Raw genomic sequence first — 26,483 nt, 5'->3', positions numbered from 1 at the left:
TTTTATTTATTCGTCCATGTGACTGTCGCGGAAACTGCCACACTAACTTTTTTTTAATTGGCAGTACTTGATAGTAGAAGAGATGAGGAAACCCGCTTTGCATCTTTTTATTTTTTAACTGCGCTGAGTTGTAAACAATGTGAAGACAAGACCACCTTCAGCAGCGACGGGTCGTGAGAACAAAGTGGATACTGGGAGGTGCAGAATGTCGGGCTGCTCACGTCGGGTCGAGAGCTTCGCAGTTTCGGGCAGCGTCCTCTCTTCTCGCACTGTTTGTGACACTTCGAATGCTCCGTCTGCTCCTGGGAGAGTGGAAATCTTTGCAAATGAGTGTAATCGGCGCCACTGAGGCAAAAGTCTCTTTGTAAATTGTGCTGCACGACTACTTAGTGCCCTTAAGGCGAGTTCAGGTCACTAAAACCCCGCAACATTCAAGGTTGCATTTGTGATGAATTCTTTTTAAACATGTAGGGTTTACATCTAAGAAGATGTACCGACCTCTTCATGTGAAGTACAGTAATCCCTCCTCGATCGCTGGGGTTGCGTTCCAGAACCCCCCACGATAGATGAAAATCCGCGAAGTAGAAACCATATGTTTGTATGGTTATTTTTATATATTTTAAGCCCTTATAAACTCTCCCACACTGTTTATAAATATTCCCTGCAGAGTTATACAGCATAATCCCTTTGTATTCTCTTAGATATTAGGTAAGATTCATTGAAATTATGTATATAAACACACTGTTTATATACAGTAAAACCTAAATATTATTTTAAAGATATCAAGTGTCTCGGATATCACATATGTTACAGCCATTACGATAAGACAGGCCACCAGCAATAAATACGTACAATGCAACAAAAATAGTATACAGTAAATGTGTGTATAGTGACACTAAACGTACGTATATGTACTAAGTACTGTAAGTAGAAAATTAATTATGGTTACTCACCAACAATGACACGATGACTTGTCCGATAACAATGAGTTTAATTTTACTGCACAACAAAGGAGAGCGTTACAGCTCTTCTAAAGTAGCCACTTCATGTGATTGTGTAGCACTGCCGTTGTTCTTCTTCTGGCAGTCTTCAATCCAAATCCCTAAAGCAGATTCCATCCAGACTACTGCCTTATTACATCCACTTACAACTCGTTTTGCACCCTGGTTAAAAGGACACTGCGGCCGTAGATCTTATATTCCTTTCCTACTTTTTAAATAAAAAGAATCGTAGCCTTCAACAAATCCAAAACGTTTACCTTTTCGGCAATCGTTAACACCTTCCGTTGGCGCTTGGGCACGGCCCCTGAAGCAGTAGCAGATCGTTTTGGAGCCATAATGAAGGGTTTGACTACGCACAAAGATAAACACAAAAGAGCACAACTCTTTACACAGCGAAACACGTTGATGCTGAATGAGCGACACGAGACTTCCTGGTTAACACTGCATTCAGCACGCAGGAACTTAACTGCGTGCTCTGATTGGTTAGCTTCTCAGTCATCCGCCAATAGCGTCCCTTGTATGAAATCAACTGGGCAAACCAACTGAGGAAGCATGTACAGGAAGTAAAAAGATACACTGTCAGCAGAACCCGCGAAGCAGCGAAAAATCCGCGTTATATATTTAGTTATGCTTTCATATAAAATCCGCGATAGAGCGAAACCGCGAAAGTCAAAGCTCGATATAGCGAGGGATTACTGTATTGGACTTGGGAATTGTTTGGACCTTCTGCCTATTACGCACAGAACAGCAGCGTCCACATTTCTCAGAATAATTTTTCTCTTAAATCACAGGCACGTAGTGCAACGTTGTCAGGCAGAAATTTGGAGGATCGCATAGAAAATGTCATTTCTATACCACAGCGGTCGTGGGGAACCTTTCACAAGGGATCTCCTACCAAGAGATGAGCCAACTACATTTAAGCTGCTGTTAGGGCTGCTTACCTGTTGAGTTATAGCGCCTTTAAAATGTACTTTACCCGAAAGCACTCCAGTACTGCTCAATGTATCTTTACTTCTTAAATGTTAATGTTTTACTGTTTAATAATTTATATACTACATTTTATTTTTTCCTCTTGCACTCAGTCAGAGAAGTCACTGGGTAATCAACCCTGTATAATATAAAAAAACATTAATTTTAAAGCTAAGAAGGCGGCAGACAAGCATAAAACAGGTGGAGGTCCACGCGGTCCAGACCTAACCCCTGCGGAAGAGTTGGTAATCCAGCAAAATGCCCATCGCCCGGTTTCTGAGGGCATCTTTATTTTGTTGGGTCAGTTGCAGTGAATGTCATATCCCTAGAACTTGTCTGACCAACGAGATATTGACGGAGGTCAAATACTTGATGAAGACACTGTGTCTGATTATTCATCAGGAGGAGAGGTACATTTCCAAATAATGTTTGATCAAACTCCACTCAGATCAGTCCCATGTGCCCCAATCACATTTGGAAATCCTGGGTAATGAGAATGTTAGGCAGATTGCGAGATTCTTTACGGAACTGTGGGTGTTTTTGCCTGTGTACCTGCAATGGCATAAAACGCCTCTTTTATTGTCTGCACACGCTGGTTGTCCAGGAAACACTATGAAAAACCGAAGGAAATATTTCAGAGCCAGACAGACTTTACGAATTGCCTGGCAAACTGCACTCTTAGATAGATTTGCCGCATCGCCTACAGTGTATAAAAAAGTGCCGCTTGCAAAAAAAACCTCAAAGCAATGCATACTGTCTGTGTAGTTGTGAGAGTCCAACTTTGCCGAGTTTGACTTCCAATATAAGGTGCTAATAAACTTTTGAGGTACAATATTCCCACCTGGCTAAAGCGGTATCTTTCGAAAAGAATTTCCTCCGTGAGCAATAAAGGGTCTTGCCGATGGTGCAAAACCCTCTCTATATGAAATTCTCTTCTTATAATTTGCGCACCGATATCAATTAGTAGCTCATTCATGAACGGCAAAGCCATGACTGAATGAATGCCACACACGGACACCGATTAAGTGTGTGAGCTAATCCTTGTTTACATAAAACAGAGCTGCTCTGAGCAGGTCTGAGGATTTGGATGTCTTGCTATGACAACACATCCAGCAAGAGTTTAGAAAAACCGACAGATCCAGGATCAGGCCAAATCATCAACAATTACATCCGGCTAAACGAGTAATCCACCTACGAAAAATACCCCCCAGATCCCTAATTCTAAAGTGCAACCCCATGTGAACATAAAATGAAAGCATGAAGGGCCTCTTCCCCTCATTTGCTGATCAACAGTCCTTTCTAAAATTTAAAAAGTCAATCACAAAATCTTCAGTTTCTCATTTCTGATTTGTGCCGTTTATTTCAGAACTAACAATATTTCAGCAAAACGCATGCATTGTGAGCATACGACTGGGTAACCGACATATGGATTATGCAACACGATATGTTAATTTTCTTTGGACACTTCTCTTATCGTTTGCCCGTTCTATCAGAAGCTTTACTCACTATCTTTTCTTCACGCCACCACTACAAACTGCATAGGACAAGTAATATGGGGTGAGGCTGGGGAAACAAAATTGGCCGGAGTGTTCCTATAAATCATAGCAGGTTTTTTTTCATAACATGTAATGTCAGGCTGAAATGAAAACAATCAAATTGTACACCACTTACTGCATAGCTAGGAAAGCTGGAGATTGCAAATACTAGCATGTTCTGTACACTTGAATGCTGAAAGAATCCAAAGCTCAGCAAAGACCTTTTTGAAAAATTATACAACAGACAGGAAGTATTTTTTTTTTTTTTTTATAAGCACTGCATTATATTTTTTTCAGAATTAGTAAAATTACAACAATATGCAGGATTACAATCAGATCTCAGCCCTTTTGAAGTGTTTTAAACATAAAAGCACAAAAATGATGACATCTACAAGCAACAACTTAAAACAATGCTATTTTAAACAGTGGAAAACAAGAAAATTCTAGTTTTTAATGAAGTGGGATGTAAGTTACATTCCCCACGATACTCGTCCACCTTTTGCACAAATGTGCAGCAATCCGATTGCTTCTATTGAACGCGGCCCTGTTGTAAGCAAGAAAACGATGGGTGGACCTTGAAAACAGAAAAATCTGTAACAAAGGCAAATGCATGCAATCCAAACAGGTATGTCAGGACACAAGGACACACATAATAAAGAAATTCTCTTCATAACAGTTCAACAATAAAATCAACCATAACTTATACATATCGTGCTTCAAAATAAATTAAGACCTTAAAGTAAAACCCAATGTCTAGAAAGTCTGCATATGTTAGAACTGTTACGCAGTAAGAGCAATGAAACGTAAAAAGCTGCTGATATTATGTGATATTGATCTGACATTACTGCTCCATTTACTTTAACATCTTCAAAAATGTTACCATGGAGAACAGCTCGGGTGTTTAAATCACCTTAAATAAGAACTCTGTAGTCATTGTAAAGTGCAGAGTAAATCCAAGTCAAAATGACAGAAGATGCACACAAAACTGAAAGCCAAATCTGAATACATTTACAGAACATTTTACAATCATGAGCAAACACTTCCTGAATTTACAACTCATGATAGAATTGTTCAAGAAAAAAAAAAAACACGAAGGACAAAACACACACAGAACTGTCAGTTGACAAAAGGATACCATCTTTAATAAAATCTATTCTGTAATCGATGGTATCTGAAAATGACCTTTTTGTCAATTGCCACCCCGATTTGATTTTTAAGAGCATAGCCAGCTGGAAGCAGGTCACCCTACGTCTGCAAACTGAGTAAAATGATCAGATTTAGAATCTTGAGTAATGTGCCCGATACATCTCTCAAAACAATGTATTCCAAGAAAAGGGTCTACAGCGGCCTCTGCTGTGAAAAGAGAGCCTGCATTTATGACACATTGTACAGGACCCCAGTAAATAATGATCTCGAAAAAGGCTCTAGATTTATAGAAAATAAGTAGCAAAGTTTTATCAAATGAGCAATTCTGTTGTAATAAAGAGACCAACAAGACAACAGGATATCATGAAATAGAAAAGTGTGTGTTTATTTTCCATGCAAGAAGAAAAATTTTCATTAACATTACTCTGACATCTCAAATCTGATTACAAAAATTTGAATCTGTAATGATCAATTCTATTACTCTTTCTCGATACCAAAAAATAAATTATTTTGCTGCATCTACTATTCTCTCTCTCTCACTCATTGATGAGCGGGCAGAAATGAATGTGTTCTCATCTCATGAAGTGCGAATGTGCTCTCCAAATTAGGGGCAAGAAAGGCTGCAGGGTCTAGTGTTTTTAACGTTTATTAATCCTATTCTATATCCATGAAAATGAGATAAATTCTGAATAATGTAAATAGTCCTTAGCAGGCACTGGGGACTTAACTTCTAAATGTAATAAAAGATCTAACAAACTAAAAACTTTTAGAGGTGGTACTCTATTGTGGAGCAAATGTATACCACCCACTGTGTCATACAAATAACAAAGAATTCATGACAGAATCAAATATGGTGAATATTGCAATTTATTTTTTGAACAAAGCATCTACTAGCATGAGTTCATGCGGTTAAAAATGATAATCTATAGTGTCTGATATTTTGAATTAAATTTTGATGCCTGTCACATGATTTATTATTTTTTTTAAACAATTTATGATTGACTGTAAGAAATAAAAATCCTTTTGGGGTTATAAAACAGTATCCTGCTGAATACTGCACACGTGAACTCAGCCATTTCCTAATGTAGTGTTAGAAGCTTTGTAAAGATTAAGGGTGACTTAAAAGTGCTATTCTGATTAACGCCTTGCTAGAAGAGTAGGAGAATAAACTTATCAGTTCACATACGGCCAATGTATTAAAGTTAAAAGTGACACTGTTACCATTTTAACTGATATTTATAACTGAAAATGTTTACATGATGGAACACTAAGCTGAGGAACAAAACCACGTCCATTTCGGACACCACAAATATGGTAAAATGGTTATTTTAGGTTGAAGTCAGAGATGGGCAAGAAAATAAAATAAAAGACAAAGCAGAAAGTTCCTAAATATTTGAAAACCCTTAATATGAACATTACTGTCTGCTAAAACATAATTTATGAAACTTAAACATTAGCAACCTATTTATATAAATATTATTTAATTTACACTAGTGGATGGGGCATACAATAGATAGCATAAAAAAAAGCAAGAAAGAAATAAAAAGCTCTCTCTGTCAAACTGGATTTTCTGGTTGTTTAAAAATTTTAAGCATGGCCAAACCATGATGGTTTTATGTATTTTCTGACTTCAGAATTCATCTTCCTCATTTCTGCATGCAATGATCTTTACAGAAATATGACATAAGCTGAGCTCTTTGGTTGCTTTACTTCAGTTGTGAACAATCTGAAAGCTGTGGCACAGGCCTGCACTGTTCATTGTTCTCTTGTCAGTTCCTTTGGTATAATATGTCTATCTAGTTTGCTTTATTTTTTCCTAGTTTAAAAAAAAAAAAAGTCTCTGGTAAATAAAAAAAAAAAGACTGTCATTCACAACCATTCATGCAATCAGAATAAGCAGAAGAGGGTTTGGAAGGAGGATAAAAAGAAGAAAATCGCAACAGAAGACAATGCAAAGCTGTCATTCCCTACTTGCAAGGTGATGATTAGAGGGAAATAAAGTTCAGATTTACTGCGTGTATATGTCTTTATTTAATACCAAACTTTTTCATGCAATACCACCTTTTGTGTGTGTCATGTAGACGCATGTGCAATTCCTGCTTTAGAGTTGTCTCATTAAGGCACTTTCTAGTTGATAAGGCCTTATATAAAAAGGAAGAAACTTTCCAAAGTTATAGTAAAAAGTAGATTTTCTTACTGTATATAAAATAGTTTTTAAGTTTACAAATAGAAAATATTTGACCTGATTTGTCATCAGCAACACTAGAAAACATAAGATTTCACTTTCAAAAGCAAAAGACCTCATATTCAGCAATGGTAACATGGAAATAGACTAGAAATGGCCTTTATTTTGCATAATCTGTGAAGAGAGCTTCAAATACTGCTCTGGAAACAACCGGCGGAACTGTACCCAAAACCGCCAATTTTAATTCACCTGATACATCGCAATGTGCCTCTGGAAGAAGAGTTCACATATCCCTGCAGAAAAGTCAAGTTTTAAAAAGGTCAGCTTTGAGGCACATGCCTTTCTTTGAGAATCATGGATTGACATACATAGATATAAAATATTCTCAGAAAATACCTTTAATCTTTCTATTGTCAATAAGCAGCTTGATATAAACCAGAGGACGAAATCAGCATGTAGCTCTGAAAAAGTTACTTATAGGCTTGTATACACCTTGCATGTAGTGACAACCTTCATGGAACTCGGAGATAAAGCAGCAAGATTCCTATTCCCTCCAAAATTAAAAAAAAGGAGAATATGGAGAATTAACTTTTAGCATCTTATGTGGGATAAAATACAAACATTGCAAAAATCTGTAAAATATGGGCTGAAGTCATTCATTTTTGGAACAACTATCATTAAATTACAGAATTAAGCAAAACACGATTTTTCAAAGCACCATCCTCCTTATTCTGACACTTCAACCTCTTAACACCCAGACGTTAATATTCTAAATATTAGAATAAGGCAACTTTCTTCAGTCACTGCTGTCATCATCGTCGTCATCATCAGACATATTATTTGTTGAAAATTTTGAAGCTCTGCTGTAAGAGTCTGATCTTGTCGGTAGGCTTGCACTCAACTGCCCACTGGAGAGCTGATGATAGCAAAAGTCGCAAACACGTACTGGCTTGGACGACTGGCTAGGAAGGAGGAATTTCTTCTCAGAGCAAGGCCCACATACAACAAAGCCACATTTACGGCAATGATGGCGCCGGTTCACTGGAGTAAACTTTATTTTCTGACAGCGCATGCACACCGAAGCTTCTGAGTCAGGTACCCACACGGCAGCATGTTCATTATTGGGTGCTTTTCCACTTTTTTCAAGTAGATCAGTCACACACTTGCTAATATGATTCATCCATTCAGATTTCTCTGTGGCAGTAGCAGCGTATACAGCAAAAGATTTTGTTGGTGTTTTTATAAGCCATCCATTACGCAGATCTCCTTCGTCCTTAATTGAATCAATTGTTACATTTTCAAGTGGTATTATGTGCTGCTTGTTGTACTTCTTTTTCTGAATGACTATATTGCCATAGACAAGGATATCATTAAAGAGAAAAAACTGCCTGGCTTTTGGTTTCTTTCGACAGAGTTTTGTAAGAACGCCTTCTCCAATGAGAACTCGACCAGGAATAGCCAGTGGCTGACCTGCTGCTCCAAAGCAGCCCTCCACAACCGCAATACGTTTTGAATTTGCTTCACTGTTAGCAAGTCGATCAACCATCTTCTGTTCCCTGAAAAAGATGGTAAACTATTAAAAACCAAAGCCATGCCAAAATATGCAACAGAATCAACATTTCCATTCAGAAGTGACTTTATGTAATTGTTATATTGGAATTTAGCTCAATCATAAAACAAAAAATAAATGATTAACAGTAAAGAGCTATAAGATAACAGAGCTGAGGTCAACATCACTACTTTTTAAGGTGATTTATTTTAAAAGATTTATCTTCTGCACGGTTAATATTGTGTTCAAGCTAGAGAGATATGTAAAATAAAGAAATATATTACAACATTATATTGTATAAAATGGATTGCCTGTGTAAACTACATACACATCCTAACTTTTGGTAAAAGACCACCACTGTAATGGGATTTTATGCATAAGGTGAAGCAAACAACTTCATTTATAGCAGATCCTTGAAAATATGTTATTTCCATGCACTGAAACTGTTCTTCTTACCTACTTTATAATAAGTGGAAGCAGCATAGGACCCTGGGAAATTTGTGCAGGTTGTCATTATTGCCTACTGCAACTTAAGCCAAAGCTGATAAACTGTATTAAAACTGGCGCTAGAAACAACAATTCAAAACTTGACAGATCTATATAAAACAAGGCTGACTTAGTTGGGAACTTAAAAAGAAATATTTTTAGTAAATGGAACTCAATAAGCAACCAAGACCACTTACATCTTGATTCAAGTGTTAAAGTAAACATTTTCTCAACAAGCATTCTGCCCTACAATAAAAAAAAAGGCTTCTTGTTTTTGCAGTACTTTGGCACAAAAACACACCATTGTATTTTAAGTGACAATGAGCAGACCACTGCTGCCGACTGGACTCTATGTACAACTAAACATTTCACCTACTAGTCAGCATTGCCAACTAAAAGCATTTTTCCTTGCAAAACACAGGCCAATCTATCATTTACTTGCATAAGTGAATAAATAATAAAAAACGCTTTGGATAAAAATATGAAGTTAACATTAGTTCACAGCACAAAATAATGTAATACTTTTAAGTTGAAGCAGACATTTTGCCTTACCTATAGAGACAGACTTCAAACTCTGCTTTGCTGATCAGGAAAATGAACTGTTGTAAAGGCGGCCTACAAGAAGACAAAGTGGGGTAAATAGTCAAACAAAACACAGGAAACAATACTGTTTATAATATTTATTCTAATTACTGCCGAGAGAACCTCACAACGTAAGCACCAAGTGAATTTTAAAGATGTGCTTTATTTACCGTAGGAAAAGCTATCAAGCATGAAATATGCAATGGATTTTTTATTCTTTACACAATACTAGGTAATCTAGTACCTTAATAGTTAAGTTTTTGGTAGGACTTTTTATACAATACCTTTCAATATTTATATAATGTGCGTTAACGACTTGGCAGATTATTATTTTAGGTTTATAACCATGTGATTACCATGTACATTACCTAAAACGTTTCATACTGGAAACACTTTATAATTTTCTTTAATAAGTCACCAATAAATATTACATAATGCTTCTACAAATTATTTGTTCATCAGTTATAGATCTTTCTGTATTACTTAATAAAACAAACTATACATCTGGTGAAAATGTTTATTAATAAAAGGTACCGTTACAAAATATTTCAAGGGATTGTTTACTATTTAGGGTGGCATGGTGGCACAGTGGGTAGCGCTGCCACCTTGCAGTTGGAAGACCCAGGTTCGCTTCCCGGGTCCTTCCTGCGTGGAGTTTGCATGTTCTCCCCGTGTCTGCGTGGGTTTCCTCCCACAGTCCAAAGACATGCAGGTTAGGTGCACAGGTGATCCTAAAATGTCCCTAGTGTGTGTGCCCTGAAGTGGGCTGGCACCCTGACCAGGGTTTGTTTCCTGCCTTGCGCCCTGTGTTGGCTGGGATTGGCTCCAGCAGACTCCCTGTGACCCTGTAGTTGTAGGATGTAGCGGGTTGGGTAATGAATGGCTGTTCACTATTTAGGCTTAACAAGCAATACATTCTTTAACATACAGTCATGGCCGAAATTATCGGCACCCCTGGAATTTTCCCAGAAAATGCACCATTTCTCCCAGAAAATTGTTGTAATTACAAATGTTTTGGTATACACATTTATTTCCTTTATGTGCATTGGAACACCACAAAAAAACAGAGAAAAAAAGCCAAATCTGACATCATTTCACACAAAACTCAAAAACCGGGCTGGACAAAATTGGAACCCTCAACTTAATATCTGGTTGCACAGTCTTTGGAAAAAAATAACTGAAATCAAGCACTTCCTTTAACCATCAACAAGCTTGTTACACCTCTCAACTGGAATTTCTGACCACTCTTCTTTTGCAGACTGCTCAAGGTCTCTCAGATTTGAAGGGCGCCTTCTCCCAACAGCAATTTTGAGATCTCTCCGTAAGTGTTCAATTGGATTTAGATTTAGACTCATTATTGGCCACTTCAGAACTCTCCAGCGCTTTGTCTTCAACCATTTCTGGGTGCTTTTAGAGGTATGCTTGGGGTCATTGTCCTGCTGGAACACCCATGACCCCGACCCCTGACGCAGACCCAGCTTTCTGACACTGGGCCCTACATTGTGCCCCAATATCTTTTGGTAGTCTTCAGATTTCATGATGCCTTGCACACAGTCAAGGCATCCAGTGCCAGAGGCAGCAAAACATCCCCAAAACATCTTAGAACCTCCACCATGTTTGACTGTAGGTACTGTGTTGTTCTTTTCTTCGTAGGCCTAATTCCATTTTCTATAAACAGTAGAATGATGAGCGTTGCCAAAAAGCTCTACCTTGGTCTCATCTGTCCACAAGACATTCACCCAGAAGGATTTTGGCTTCCTCAAGTACATTTTGGCAAACTCCAGTCTGGCTTTTTTATTTTTCTGTGTCAGCAATTGGGTCCTCCTGGCTCTCCTACCATAGCGTTTCATTTCGTTCAGATGTCGACGGATAGTTCAAGCTGACACTGTTGCACCCTGAATCTGCAGAACAGCTCGAATATGTTTTGAAGTTGATTGGGGCTGTTTCCTTCTTTGCAGTCTTTTATCAATTTTTCTCTTCCATCCACGTCCAGGGGGATTAGCTACAGTGCCATGTGTTGTGAACTTCTTGATTATGTTGCGCACAGTGGACAAAGGAACATGAAGATCTCTGGAGATGGACTTGTAGCCTTAAGATTGTTGATATTTTTCCACAATTTTTGTTCTCAAGTCTTCAGACAATTCTCAGCTCTTCTTTCTGTTCTCCATGCTTAGCGTGGCACACTCAGACACACAACAGAAAGGTTGAGTCAACTTTTCTCCATTTTAACTGGCTTTAGGTGTGATTGCTATATTGCCAGCACCTGTTTCTTGCCACAGGTGAGTTCAAACGAGCATCATATGCTTGAAATAAAACGATTTACCCACAATTTTGAAAAGGTGCCAATAATTTTGTCCAGCCCATTTTTGGAGTTCTGTGTGACATGATGTCAGATTTGGCTTTTTTTCTCTGTTTTTTTTTTGTGTTGTTCCAATGCACAAAGGAAATAAACGTGTATACCAAAACATTTGTAATTACAACAATTTTCTGGGAGAAATTGTGCATTTTCTGGGAAAATTCCAGGGGTGCTGATAATTTCGGCCATGACTGTATACGTAAAACAAAACACAAGTCAATGAAATAATCTTAAGCTACTTTACAGAAGAGACGAGTCATCTATTTGACAAGTATAAATATGCAAATCTGTCAGTCATACTGGCAAGGAAGAATTTCACATGTGTACTCAGCTCCAAACATAAAAAATAATAAAGTCTCATCATGATTTACAGTATGCAGCATAAATTATTATTATTAATTTTTTATGAAGTTCTTATTTCTTGTTATACAGTATGAGAATTTTCTTTAAAAAAAAAACAAAAAACAAGAATCCTTAGTACTAATTAATCCACAAAAAATAGCGTACAGTTAAAACAATGCATTAATAAAAATTTTGCAATTGTTTTTTACCTCTGTGTTTTTTGTTGCATTATAATCATATAAGTAATTGAAAGTCCATTGTAAGGAAGTTCTACTTTATATGTGAGAGTAAGACAAACAGATTGTGCAGAAAACCAAAAACCATTTCTCTGACCCTTCATGGAATGTTTAAACCAGCTAGGGACAGAATAGTTATTATTTTTGAGAAAATAATTCCATGAAACTGTCTATAGGAAGCAAGTTGAAAGCTGATAAATCATGTCATTATCTCGCTTAAACTTGTACATGGTCAATAGACCCAAATTGTCAGAAAATGTAGACAATAGCTAACTGTGCTATTGATCATAAAAATCACTGAGGCAGCATTTTGAGGAAAGGAGAAGTGCGGTGAATGGTGATTGCAAGGCCTCTGAAATAACACTGAGCATGCCTGCTGTGACAGTAAATGTAAAACATTTCAAGAGAAACTATGTGCAGTCCATTTACAAATCTTAAGAATTCATACTGGATGCCACCAATCTACACTTTTATCAATGATTTGAATCCATCCCCACAACTTCCCTCCTAAATTATACAAATGAATAACTAGACAGAAACAAATTGCCTTCAGCTGCAGAAAATGTGCAAGATCAACTGCTGAGACGATTTCCACTTACAAAGAAGGACCTCTGCAACTCTATACACTGCCTCTGAATGAAGATCTTTAGCACTAGAGGTCTTGTTATAAAGCTGCACTGAAACCAAAGTCAGTTGATAAACTTGTATTTCTGGTGTACAGCCTGCAATTGAGAACTATCAAATTAAGTTGTTCAGCCTAATTTGAAGAGGTGTTGTGCAAGTTTTCCTGTATTGTTTTCTTAATTGCATGCTGTACACACTTCAGACAATTTTATTTATTATTTGACAGATGTCCTGTCCGCTGCTTGTGCCTTCTGTTAACTCAAAACTTTTTTTTTCTTTTTAACAACATTAGTAAAAACTTACAGCAAAAAAAAAAAAACAAAAAAAAAAAACACACACACTGCAAATGCTGAACAGCACCTTTAAGGCTCTTTAGAAAGGTGAAGTGATACTAGAAAATTCAGAAATATAGCTGTTACTTTCTTTCGTGTTCCATGAGAAAAAGAAGTCAGCTTTTGCTTGCTGGAATATAGGCTTAAACATTCTAGCATAAAAGAGTAGCAAGCTTGAGATGTTACTGTCAACAGTGACAGAGAACTGTTCTAAATAATATTAGTTATTGCTAGAACTGGTGATCTAAGAGTCGTGCAGTAGAGTAGGGAAAAAAAAAAGTCTCAAAATTAATTGTCAAGTTTTGTATTTGAAAAGTCAAAGGCTGCCCATTTTACTAACAACGTTAAAAGCAAACTTTATTAATAGGCTGGTCCAGGAAGTGGTGTATAAAAGCAGGTGCAAGTTTCCCAAAAACAATGAACCTAGGAGATTAACAAGAAACTTTACGAAGTATGTACATGCAACTTTTGTGTGTGTTGGACAAAATCCTTCTTTATTGGGGCGAGTATATATATATTTTTTTTAAACCCTGTCCCCGAGGTCACATAGCAAAAGGCAGCACAAGCTGACGGAAAAACAAATATTTTTATTACACTAGCTGTGTAAATCCATGCTGTAAAAAGCCCAGGCTCCTAGAAACTATTGAAATTGGCAGAAAAAAAAAAAAAAACTGAAATGCAGAGTCGGTGGTTTCATTTTGCAGACGTGCTCGCCCCCTTTGTCTATCAGCGACTAAGCGATTTTGTCTCGGACTCATTATGATGGGGCCGCCTTACCGGCTCTTTGAGCTTTAATTGCTGTAGCCTCGCACTTTTGGGTTGGACAGACAGACACACACACTTTCACGCATATACATTTATATACAAGATGGTGTACTCTGGAGGATGAAATTTGTGAATAGTAAAATGAACTAAACATTATTTAATAACTATCAAGCAAGGCCCTTAATCTGTAATTGCTCTGTCCTGGGTATAACGTTAATCTGCATCCAGCTCTGCAAGCAGGTCCTCCATCTTATAGGGAAAAACATGGGGGTTAGTGGCAGGATTGGCACTCCAGCCACTGTAAAAAAAAAAAAACCTCACACTTTTCAGGTGTGGTGTTGGTGTCACTCACTGCACTTGGGTTCCAATCCAGGTGGCTCAGCAACATGCTATTAGCAAATGATACCAGATCCCTGCTTCTAACATGAATGCAAAAGAAACAAAGGACACAGAAGAAGAAAATGCTTTCCTAAAGAAGAAGTTGTTCTTGATGACAACAGAGTGTTGTTGTTAACTTTGGCAGGCAGAGTTCAACAAGAAATGAAAGTGGGATGAGATAAGGAGGACAGCAAGAACCTGCACATCTAAAACCTACATTCACTTTTTTCAGATACCCAGACACCACACTAACAGCATAGACACAAGGTGCTTATTTAGGAAAACACTCACTCACGATGAAATTGGTTCAAAATATTTTATTTACACACCAATGAACAAAGCAATAATGTAGAAACACTAGTAATGATGGCCCCACTCCTGCCTGATACCTTATATACCCTTTGCTCGAAGATCAGGAATTTTGACATTTCCAACCTCAACCTCTTCTTCCTCGTCCTCACTGGCTAGGGATACACTTCTCATCATAACGGTGTACAGCATTGCATAAACATCTACGATGCAGCACGGCTGAGGTGAAAAAAATTGGATGCCACCTGATGATTTATGAAGGTAAGTTTTTCAAATACTTAAAATTGTGTTCCACCTTTAGACACTCAACAAAACTGGCCCAGATGAAGACATCACCCATATTCCCAGGACACTTTTGGCACAATATATAAATAGGTTTTTGACAATTGGAATATTCAACAGAGAACTTTTATGGCAAGTGTGACTAGGCTTCAAGGGGCTGCAAGTGTGAATGGACCTCAACTACAACCCAATAACCTCACTGGACTAATGTGCACTGGATTTGTGAGGTGCTGCTCGAATACACAGTCACAGATTCTCATGGATATTCTTCCAGGTAGGTTTTCTTTATTGCAGCTGTACTCTCCCCCAAATTTGCTTCCTCCACTTTTCCATCCCTAACCAGTAGCAATACAGAAAAATCTCTCGGTTACTAGCTAGCATTAACCTTAGGACACAGATTTTTAAACACTTTTAAAAGAACATGGAGATATTATCAAATTACAAACTTGTTAAAAAAAATAGCAATTTATCTATAAAATCCTACAAACACATTACTGTATTTCATCATGAAAAGTATATCAACTATTCAAATATAAATATTAGAATTCCGATTTTTCAGATGGTTTCTTGTGCTAATTCACAAATGTATGTTTCGTGTACTCATTTGATATTAGCGTCTAATTTCAGTTTGTATTCAGTGTCATTTACATCTTTGTGTGCTTCAGTTTCTCGTTATTGTTTTAAATTTTGTGAAGGGTGTTTGCACATGGGAAAAGTTAGATATTAATAAAACAATGCAGTATTTTTAATTGGCTGTCAGATGCAGTCTATCAATATGGTTGGGGCATGATATATCCAGAGTAAGTAGCACTTGGCAATTTAACAACCTGGTCAGAGACCACTTATCTTATAATAGATTTAAAGTGCTACTTTACTTACAGAGGGTTTTAGAAACACTCGTAGGGTAGCTTTACAATGTCTTTGGCGAAACTCACTCCAGATTGGTAAAATACTACTACACTGGTGGTACCTCAGCCAAGATGGTACAACACATGGTGCACAAATATTACTTTAGATAAGTTGAACAGCTTTCAGAGATATTTAATGAACTACTGTCACATATTTAACTTTCCAAGGGAGCTCTCCACTGTTTTTCTGGTTTCTGTTTACATTCTTCTGCAAACCAACAGCAACAATGCTTTGCAATCTTTATGATGTTATTGTGGAAAACCCTGAGGGATTATTTTTTTGCTGGGCACAAAATATAAGTAACATTTGTCATAAATATCATTAGCATGCCACCACTGAGCCCCACTTTAATACTCCTAGTTCATCTAGGACTGTATGGCCAGACACTGCTTCAACTTATCCATTAAATCTAACTGGGTGATATCTTCATCAAAACGCTGATCACCAACAATGACAAGACAGCTTACAGAAAAGATGCTTACTTGCCGACACAATGGTGCTAGGACAACATCCAGTCACACCCTTACTAACAGAAAACCAAGGGGCTGTTCACAGGCTTCACAAAGCAAAAGCAGGCCATACACCCATCTGAACTGATTGGGATGCGGTCAACAACAACATTTATTTATATAGCATATTTTCATACAAATGATGTGGCTCAAAGTGCTTTACAAGAGGAAGAAAGAAAGAAGAAAAAAAATATAAAAATTATGCAATACTAATTAACAAAGAATAAAATATGGTTCAATGGCAGGTAGGAGGTCAAGGTGGTACGCTACCTTAAACTTTCTTGGAATGTACGCAGAACATATCCCAGGTGTTAAAGGCAACTCGCTAATGCCTCTAGTTCCTTAAAACTTCTAAGCAAAGTTTGGAACCCTCTACCTGTCCCAATTAACCTGCACAGGTGTGCACTGGAGTACATCATCATTACCGGCTGGCCAACATCCTGGTATGACACCTGCTTAGCTCAAGAAGATAAGGCACTGCAGAAGGTAGTGAAGGCAGCAGAGAATATTATTGGCAACCGGCTGTCTTCTTTTCAAGACGTACATAACTACATGCTGTCAATGTATTACTAAACATGTATTAGTAATTTGTGCTAGTAGACTGAGATGTATGAGCTATTCTCTGGTTGCAATGTCACTGAAGAGCCAATCAAATAATGGTGTGTGTCCTTGCAACACATGCATACAAGAGCATTGCAACGCTGTCAAATGGAAGGACAGACGATCTGTGATATACACACATACAAGTCCAACCAGACACACATTTAACCGGGAAACGGTGCAAGTAAAATTCAGGGCTAATAACAAAAGTGCCAGAGAGCTGGCTAAATCATGCCTATCAAATGAAAACGCTATTAACGGACATTTGGACATGAAACCCAGCATATGCAGGCTTAAAAAGAAGAACACCTAAATAATAATAAAAGACTATGACCAACACCGCCTAAACCCCACCTTATTGATTCACCTTCACCACCTCATTTGATATATTTTCTTCTTTCAGCTGCTCCCGTTCGGGGTCGCCACAGCGGATCATCTTCTTCCATATCTTTCTGTCCTCTGCATCTTGTTCTGTTACACCCATCACCTGCATGTCCTCTCTCACTACGTCCATAAACCTTTGCTTAGGCCTTCCTCTTTACCTCTTCCCTGGCAGCTCTATCCTTAGCATCCTTCACCCAATATACCCAGCATCTCTCCTCTGCACATGTCCAAACCAACACAATCTCACCTCTCTGATTTTGCCTCCCAGCCATCCAATTAATCCTTTCTAATCCTATCCATCTTCATCACACCCAATGCAAATCTTAGCATCTTTAACTCTTGTCTCCTGCTTTTTGGTCAGTGCCACTATCTCCAACCCATATAACATAGCTGGTCTCACTACCATCCTGTAGGCCTGCACTCTCTTCATTACCGCTCTTCCACAATCCCGATTACTCTGTACTGTTGATCCCAAGTATTTAAACTCATCCACCTTCGCCAGCTCTACTCCCTCATCCTCACCATTCCACTGACCTCCCTCTCATTCACACACATGTATTCTGTCTTAATCCTACTGACCTTCATTCCTCTCCTCTCTAGAGCATATCTCAACCTCTCCAGGGTCTCCTCAACCTGCTCCCTACTATCGCTACAGATCAGAATGTCATCATCAAACATCATAGTCCACGGTGACTCCTGTCTAATCTCGTCTGTCAACTTGTCCATCACCTTTGTAAATAAGAAAGGGCTCAGAGCCGATCCCTGATGTAATCCCACCTCCACCTTGAATGTATCCGTCACTCCTACCACAGACCTCACCACAGTCACTCTTCCCTCGTACATATCCTGTACAACTCTTCCGTACTTCTCTGCCACTCCCGACTTCCTCATGCAATACCACAGCTCCTCTCGAGGCACCCTGTCATATGCTTTCTCCAGGTCCACAAAGACGCAAATCAACTCCTTCTGGCCTTCTCTAAACTTCCCCATCAACATCCTCAGAGCAAACATCGCATCTGTTGTGCTGTTTCTTGGCATGAAACCATACTGCTGCTCACTAATCATCACGTCACTTCTTAACGTAGCTTCCACTACTCTTTCCCATTACTTCATGCTGTGTCTCATCAATTTTATTCCCCTGTAGTTACTGCAGTCCTGCACGTGCCCCTTATTTTTAAATATCAGCACCAGTACACTTCTTCCTTTAATTCCTGTGTGTCTAATCATTTTCCTCTGATGATGACACCTGGTAGGTTGTCGAAAGTCAAGAATAAAAAAAATACTTTAAGATATGGGATTCATTTTCTCCCTTTGTGGATTACTAGTTACCGATTATATACACACACACACATACATAAACACACACACGTATGTTCGTGGAATTTTCCATATACAGTACTGATGAACGTAGTTTTGTTTGTGTGTCTACTCTTTGCTGGTATTGTACTAATGTAACTAATCTGTGGAGACACAAAAGGAAGATTTGTGTTATACTATGCATAAATGACTAACTTGAATAAGCTTGGAACTCTCCATGTGTACACACACTTAAACTATTTTCTTGTCAAGAACTCCTAAATCATTATGTGCCAATTACTCTAGTACGTAAAGATGCACTTTCACCGAGATTCTGGATTGCTAATGCACACTAAATTCAAAGCAAAACTGGAAAGGGCACACTGTTAAATTATTCAGTGCATCTGAGAAATCTAGGCAAAAAGTTTTTAAATGAAAGCAATAAATATTTGTTTTTCCCAGTGATATTTCTCCATGCAGCCAGAGGCCAGACAATAACGTCATTGTTAGTCTCTCTTTTACTTAAACTCAGGCACTGTGACATTTTACTTGCTTCACAAATTAAACAATGGAAATGTACTGTGTATGTACTGTAGTGATCGGCAATTGCTGGCTTTATATTCAAAACAACCGACCAAAAAATAAGTTTGAGCAATTATTAAGAAGTGCAAACATATGCTACAAAACAAAATGTTAAAGTGGAGCACATGAAGATTAGCTACAATGTGAGCGGTGGTTTGACAAAAGCAGCAGATGGACACTTGATAAATTTAGACTTAATTCTTTACAGACCAAGGTACTTAGTGGAAGTTGGTCAAGAAACAATTTAGGACTAAACTAATCCAGGTGTTTAACAACCACCAACCACCCCTTTCAAGTTGTTGCCTAAAACATGATAGAACTCATCTAAACCATTACTTTTAATTACAAATTTACTGTTGAAGACAATGTGCCAACACAGCTGCAGGTTAGGATGAGGCAGCCGGGAATGCTTCCAACACAGAAAAAACTCTACTAAGATCTGTGTAAAACTGCCTTCTAGCTTAAGTATCTATGAGTAAGCATCATTAAGTTTGAAAACCTGGATTTTAAACCATTATAAAGATGTAAGTTAATCATATATCATTTTTGATGGGATTTAAACCAGCTTCTGTTTTGCTTGCTGTGTTGGATGCTTCTAAAATGTCCCAATATATATCAGAACCATACTTTCAGGATGCGGAAGCAAAATATTTGACTGTCGATTCGGTTTGGTGACAGGAAACATTCCAAGAATTCTTTGGGAAGGAAGGAGTTTTCACTAATGACAAACAAGCTCACAAATCAAAAACAAAAGGGTGACACTATATAGCATGTCTGAAGGAATACAATGTCCAAATTAGCACAAGATGAAGCAAAACACCATTCTTAGGCATGTGATTATTGGCTGTTGCTTTTTCTTTAATAAATTAAATTACAATCAGACAACACTGAACTGTAATAATATTTGCAGAGTTCTAAAACCTGAACTTAATTTTTACTTCACAAATATTCAACTCGCAATATAACACAAAACAAACCAACATTGAGTTAGGGTCTGTATTTAAACTGTAAATAAATCAAAATCCCAGAAGAATCACAGCTCCAGGAATCTGTGTTCAACTACAAACCCTGGCCTCCAAAAGTTCTGAGTGCACACATTATATTTGCACACTCCAAGTTTTGTCCAAGCAATTAGTTTGTATCCACTGCCCAAATATGGGCACTTTAGGAAAGCTGACAACTCTAAATAGTCCAAAAATAAACAAGTGTGCAGAACTAACTGTGCCCCGTTTCCTACGTTATGTCTGACACAGCTATGATAGGCACTGTGATCCAGTGACCAACAATAGAATAAACAGTTCAGAAAATTCATGGACTGATGGAAAATATCTAACCTTAATGCATTAAGGAAAGAGAACATGTTGCGTGGCATGTAATTCTACAATAAATGGGTCTAAATAGTCTTCAAAGATGCATGTTACTATGGGTTGTCAGGGATGCCAGGGGCCATGACCCGGCCGGGACGCCAGGAGGGACCGGAAGAGGGTCAGAGCCCTGCCTGGATCACGTGGGGTTTGCCTTCCGGGTTGCTTTGGGGGCCACGGGTCAAGGGCATGGAAGCCCTTCTCTGTAGGGGCCCGTGGTCACCGCCAGGAGGCGCCCAATGCCTTGGGGACTTGTTTCCCCAGCACTCCCGCCACACCAGGAAGTGCTGGGGGGAAGACTTTGGAGGATACCCGGAGAGCTGCCGGGAGAACAGCCGGCACTTCCGCCACGCTGGGGCGTGGCTAGAGGAGGAATGCCGGGAACACCTGGGGCTCATCCGGGTCCTGTATAAAAGGGGCCGTCTCCCTTCATTCGAGGCTGGAGTCGGGTGGAAGTAGGACGAAGCAAGAGGAGTGTGGAGGCGCCCGAAGAAAGGCATTGTGGCCAGGAGTTTGAGGACTATTTGGGGTTTGTGCACGTGACTGGGTCTTTGTGACCATTATTATTGTGTAAATATTGTAAATAAACGTGTGGTGGTGTTTTAAACAAGATGTCCGCCTGTCTGTGCCCGGGTGGCGTTCACAGGGTATGCAAATTAACATAGTTACATTAGCTTCAGTTTGTTAGGTGTAAAGGGTACAGAGTGCAGTGAAGTGTTTACTTGCAGGTCTGATCACCAGGAAGATGCCACACTGATGAAGCAGCTGATGTTCACCTTGCTTGTGATGCCTCAGCTTATAGAAGGGTCTCACCTTTATTTAAATTTAGCCAACAAAGCACAATACAAAATGAATTGTTATTTTTAGTCTAAACTATACCAGGCTCTTCTAGTAACCCACACTTACAAAAGAAATGCCTCATGTACACTGGCCATAAAAATGCAATGCCTGTCATATCGTAACTATTTTGTAAGGACCAAAAAAGCACATTAACAAATTATTACAATTTACTAAGCCGCTGCAATGATGCACTTCTCCATTAAGTTCATAATGCTGAATTATGTCTTTAACAACATTGCGATGGATTTTGGAAATTTGTGACTGCTATTTCAAAAGAGGATCAATCATGTTTTTCCTTTAATAGTGAAAAAAAGTACACTTTCATCTGGGGGGCCTTGGGATTTTAACTTCTTTTGCTAGATTAATACATCGGCAATTCAGTTTCTGGTGAAAACAACTGCACCTTTTCACATTGCAATGTTTTACAAAGTGCTAACATGATGGGGAAAAAAAACAGAAAAATGTGACTGTTCCCATTTAATAGCCTGGGAAGCCATTAGAAAAAAAAAATAAACACATTTTAGCGACGATACCTTTTCTTTCAGTGTCAAGAGTCCTTTTCAAACCATAATATTGTCTCTCTTAAGCTGAAGGTCTTAATTTAATAACTGAATAAAAATAACTTTCTGTATAGAAAGGATCAGGTACACTGTTGTGCTGCTTCACAACCTGCCAGGAGACCCTGCTCACATAATCTCCGTTAGGCATTCTCATCTCTTGCCTTCACCCAGGAGGGGCAGTGCCCATGAGGGCTATCCATTTAAAATGTAAAATGTAGCCCCCTGCTTCAAAGTAGATACAGTCATCTAAACACTAGAGTTCCTGTCCTCAGCTTTGGACAGAATATGTGAACATAATACAAACCAGTCATTAACATACAAATTCATATGCCTATTTACACAAGAGAAAAGCAAAGTACAACACTTTCCTAATCATGTTCAATTTTGCTATAAAATGTTTTGAAAGAATGCACTCTAGCCATTATGCCTCATTATAAAACTTGCCTTTTGTTTAAATCTTTTTTTAAAGTGTGTTTTGCTTTTGGTAGTTCACTCAATAAGCATCAAGTTAAGTATAATTTCCGACACTTATTTTTAGTAGTCAAAGGGAGCTATAGTGGATCTATGTTTTAAGAGAAACATCCAATTAACACAAAAGCCAACTTCCTGCTGCTTACTCAACATGTGCGCAGACTGACACCATATCCTGCACTGAGTGTTTTATTCTATGAACTGCAGTAAATATTGCATTTAAAACTCAACAAAAAAGGAATGAGCATTCAATCTGTTAGTAAAGGCAATGTGTCAAACACAGCAGTAAATAATTCATCCTGCAGAAGTGCTGATAATTTATTAATAACTTGTATTGGAAAAAGGCAAAAACAGGCTGATTAAAAGTTGACATTAGGGTTTGATTAGGGGTTTTTCTTTGGTAGAGTACGAGAAATGACTAAATTGGCAAAAAAAAAAAAATCAAATTTTTGGGACCGAGTTATTTTCCAACATAATGCTTAATTATTGAATTATTTGTGTGTGCACATGTATAAAATGGAAACTAATCAACATTAATGGACTCCTGTAACTACAAACCAATTAAAATGTATTAGTGATGTTAAACCATTAAGCAGTTTATTATGTTAAGGAATTTAAACTGACTAACCTCATCAATTACATGATAATTTTAAATGTGTACTGGAAAATTCTCCTTGTAAAGATTACTTTAAGATGTATTGTTCATTTAATAAACAAAACAGTTGGCGCCTAATAGTGATGGATGAAATAATTGGCAATCGCCAACTGATTAACAATGCCGAGAGACATACTTTGCTGATGATTTGAACCACATGTGACTATAACTTCTTCTGATTTGGGAGTTAATGTGGTGGGTGCACCAGAATTTTGAGACCTTTATGTGTTTCTATGGATAATGAGAATCCACAGAAGATCCCAAATGCTGCACATCACTGAGACAAGACAAAGAGATGCAGAGGATGTTCTGTACTGGTTTGTCTGTTACAGCTTTTGTCAAAGCCACTAGCTTACTGCTGTCATTCTGGGTGCATGAAAGGAGACAAGAAGGGTAGAATAAAATCGTGCTTTGATTGTTCAATGACTGTTACTGCCTGCCCAATGTCTATATGTATCCTCTCACACTTTTACCCATTTTCTGCTAAGAAGGAAAGACCATGTGATTCTCACTCTACACCTGTCCTAAACCCATGTTGCAGTCTTGCTATGCTATCTTGCCCTTAGTGCTCGCTTTAACAACTTTGACATGTTCTCAGTTTGAGCAACTGTTCCTTTTAACATCGCTGATTGACAATGTTATTACCAGCAGTACAGCTTCACCATTTTAACAGAGTAACCCAACATTGCTGCTATGTTACTCCTTTTACCTTGCAATTTAGCAATGACAATACCCCATCGTTAATTGCCATTCACTATAACAACGTACAATACTACCTCACCTAATACAGAAAAGCACAGATGGCCGAATTGGTCGCCATGAAGAACATTACAGTGGAATTCAATAGATTCAAACTTATTATAACATACCAGATACACGCATTTACTTTTAATCAATTATAATATGAGCAAAGCAAAAAATAAGAACACAAGGAAAAAACAGCAACAGGAAAAAAGACAAAAACAAAAAAAGATTCAACCTCCACCCATTAAAGAGACACTCTGGCAAAATGAAACAAGAAAAAAACAAAATTCTTCTTTATTTTCTTAAGAAATAATAAAACAGTTAAATGACAGACAGTCAATCACAAGCCCAGCATGATTATTCTCAAAATATTAATGAATTCTTGCTATATTTTACAAAAGTGAGAATTTCATTTTTGCTTACTAAATTGAGATAATATAGAACATTGCTTACTCACTGAGTTATAGAAGTTGGGTTGGGATTCTTCCAGTTGAGTCTGCTCTAGCATCACTAGTTGACATGCACTATATTAACATAATTTCTGACCAAAATCTTTACATGCTCCTTAAACTGATTTAGTGTTACAATCAATTCAAATCCATTAACAGCGATATTTAGTGTTCTCCCAAATGGTTTTAAAGTACATAAATCAACTGTAATAGTCTACACACCACACTATTAGCATGCAGTTCCAGAGATTCTAAAAAGTCTCTGGTTCCTGAGAAAAGTTCCTATAGTGGGAAAGAGCCTAATCAGATTAGATTAGATAAACTTTCTTAATCTCAAGGGGAACGTGTGTTACAAACTATAAACTACTAGCGCTTTGCATCTGGAAAGAGCACAAAATATAAGCAAGACAGGCACAATGCACCACATCTGTTAAACCTTATTTATGTTAATAAATGACGCTTGCTTTAGACACTCTCACCAAAGCTCCGTTTTACAGCATTTAAAATATTTTTCTTCCTAAGCTGCATATGTCCGCCTTGAACTCCTACCAAATAGCAAATTTATCAATACAGAAAATGATGAGCTGTCGCTTGGAATACAATTAAGCAATATCCCTTTTGGTTATAATGATCCATGTCAAACCCTTTTAGGGCAGTGATGGGGAAATGTAACCCACCAATTCCACCTCTACACTGATAAAATCCTTATTTCCTTTCACTGCCATCCACAATTTCAAAAATTCACTTCCTCGTGCAAGAGTGATGATACAGTGGCATGCAAAGGTCTGGGCACCCTGGTGAAAATTTCCGTTATTGTGAATAGTTAAGTAAGTAGAAGATGTACTGATTTCCAAAAGACCCATTGTTGAAGATGATACAATCTTTTCAGCATTTCAAGCAAAAAGTGTATTTTTGTTTTAAACAATTGCATAGTAAAAAAAATAAAAGGGAAGGAGCACCATGCAAATGAGCTGGCACTGCAACAAATGTGAGGTCTCAAGATAGCTTTTTGTCAATGTCAATGTGCCAGACCTTAAATTAGCTAGTTAGGTCCTCAAACTTTGTACCAACAATCAGCAACTATTGTCTTTATAAAAAAGAAAAGAATAACTGATTCCCACAAGCAGGAGAAGGCTACAAAAAGAAAGCAAAGCATTTTTGGGTAGCCGTTTACTCAAGTTAGTAATGTAATTAAGAAATGGCAGTCAACAGGAATGATGGAGATGAAGTTGAGGTCTGGAGGACCAAGAAAACTTTCCTGAGAGAGGTGCTCGTAGGATTGCTGGAAAGTTTTAGCTAAGTCTGGATTGGTGGTGCAACACTGGCACAAATATGACCTTTGTCCTTCATAGAAGAGTCATCAGAAGAAAACATTTATTGCATCCTCACCACAAAATTCAGTATCAGAAGTCTGCAAATATGCATTTAAGTCTAATGCATTTTGGAACAAGTCCTGTGGACTAATGGAAGTCAAAATATAACTTTTTTTTGCAGAAATGTGCAAGGGTATGTTTGGAGAAAGACAGACCAGAATTCACCTCTCCAACTGTTAAGCATGACCATACTTTGAGCTTGTTTTGCAGCCGGTGGCACAGGGAACATTTCACTGGTATAGGAAAGAACATATTTAATTATATACCAGAAAACTCTGGAAGGAAGCATCACACCGTCTGTAAAAAAGCTGAAGGTAAAGATGTCTTCTACAACAAGATAATGATCCGAAATACACCTCAAAAATCCACAATGGACCACCTCAAGAGGTGCAATCTGACGGTTATAGAATGGCCCTCACAGCACCCTGACATAAACATCATCGAATATCTGTGGATTGAGCTCAAAAGAGCAGTGCATGCGAAACAGCCCAAGAATCTCACAAAACTAGAAGCCAAAAAAGACTGAAAGTCTCCTAGCTGGAAACAAAAAGCATTTACAAGCTGTAATACTTGGCAAGGGGGGTGTTACCAAATATTAACAATGCAGGTGCCCAAACCTTTGCTTCAGGGCTTTTTCTTTATTATTATTTTAAAAGCGGCTAATGACGGA

At 38.0% G+C, this 26,483-nt stretch overlaps 1 protein-coding gene across 1 annotated transcript in view; it reads right to left on the bottom strand.

Annotated features, from left to right (window-relative positions):
* Window positions 1–5,010: 5,010 nt before the first annotated feature.
* plekhf2 (pleckstrin homology domain containing, family F (with FYVE domain) member 2) overlaps window positions 5,011–26,483 on the bottom strand; it is a 37,317-nt gene continuing 15,844 nt past the window's right edge. The window contains exons 2-3 of the mRNA XM_039736619.1: window positions 9,424–9,486; window positions 5,011–8,392 (exon numbers count right to left, since the gene is read on the bottom strand). Of these exons, the coding sequence (XP_039592553.1) occupies window positions 7,633–8,382 (750 nt within the window). The 5' untranslated portion in view covers window positions 8,383–8,392; window positions 9,424–9,486 and the 3' untranslated portion in view covers window positions 5,011–7,632. The remainder of the gene's footprint in view (window positions 8,393–9,423; window positions 9,487–26,483) is intronic.

This window comes from Polypterus senegalus, chromosome 15 (genome assembly GCF_016835505.1).
Source record: "Polypterus senegalus isolate Bchr_013 chromosome 15, ASM1683550v1, whole genome shotgun sequence".
Taxonomy (NCBI): domain Eukaryota; kingdom Metazoa; phylum Chordata; class Cladistia; order Polypteriformes; family Polypteridae; genus Polypterus; species Polypterus senegalus.
This window is presented reverse-complemented; position numbering and strand designations above follow the sequence as displayed.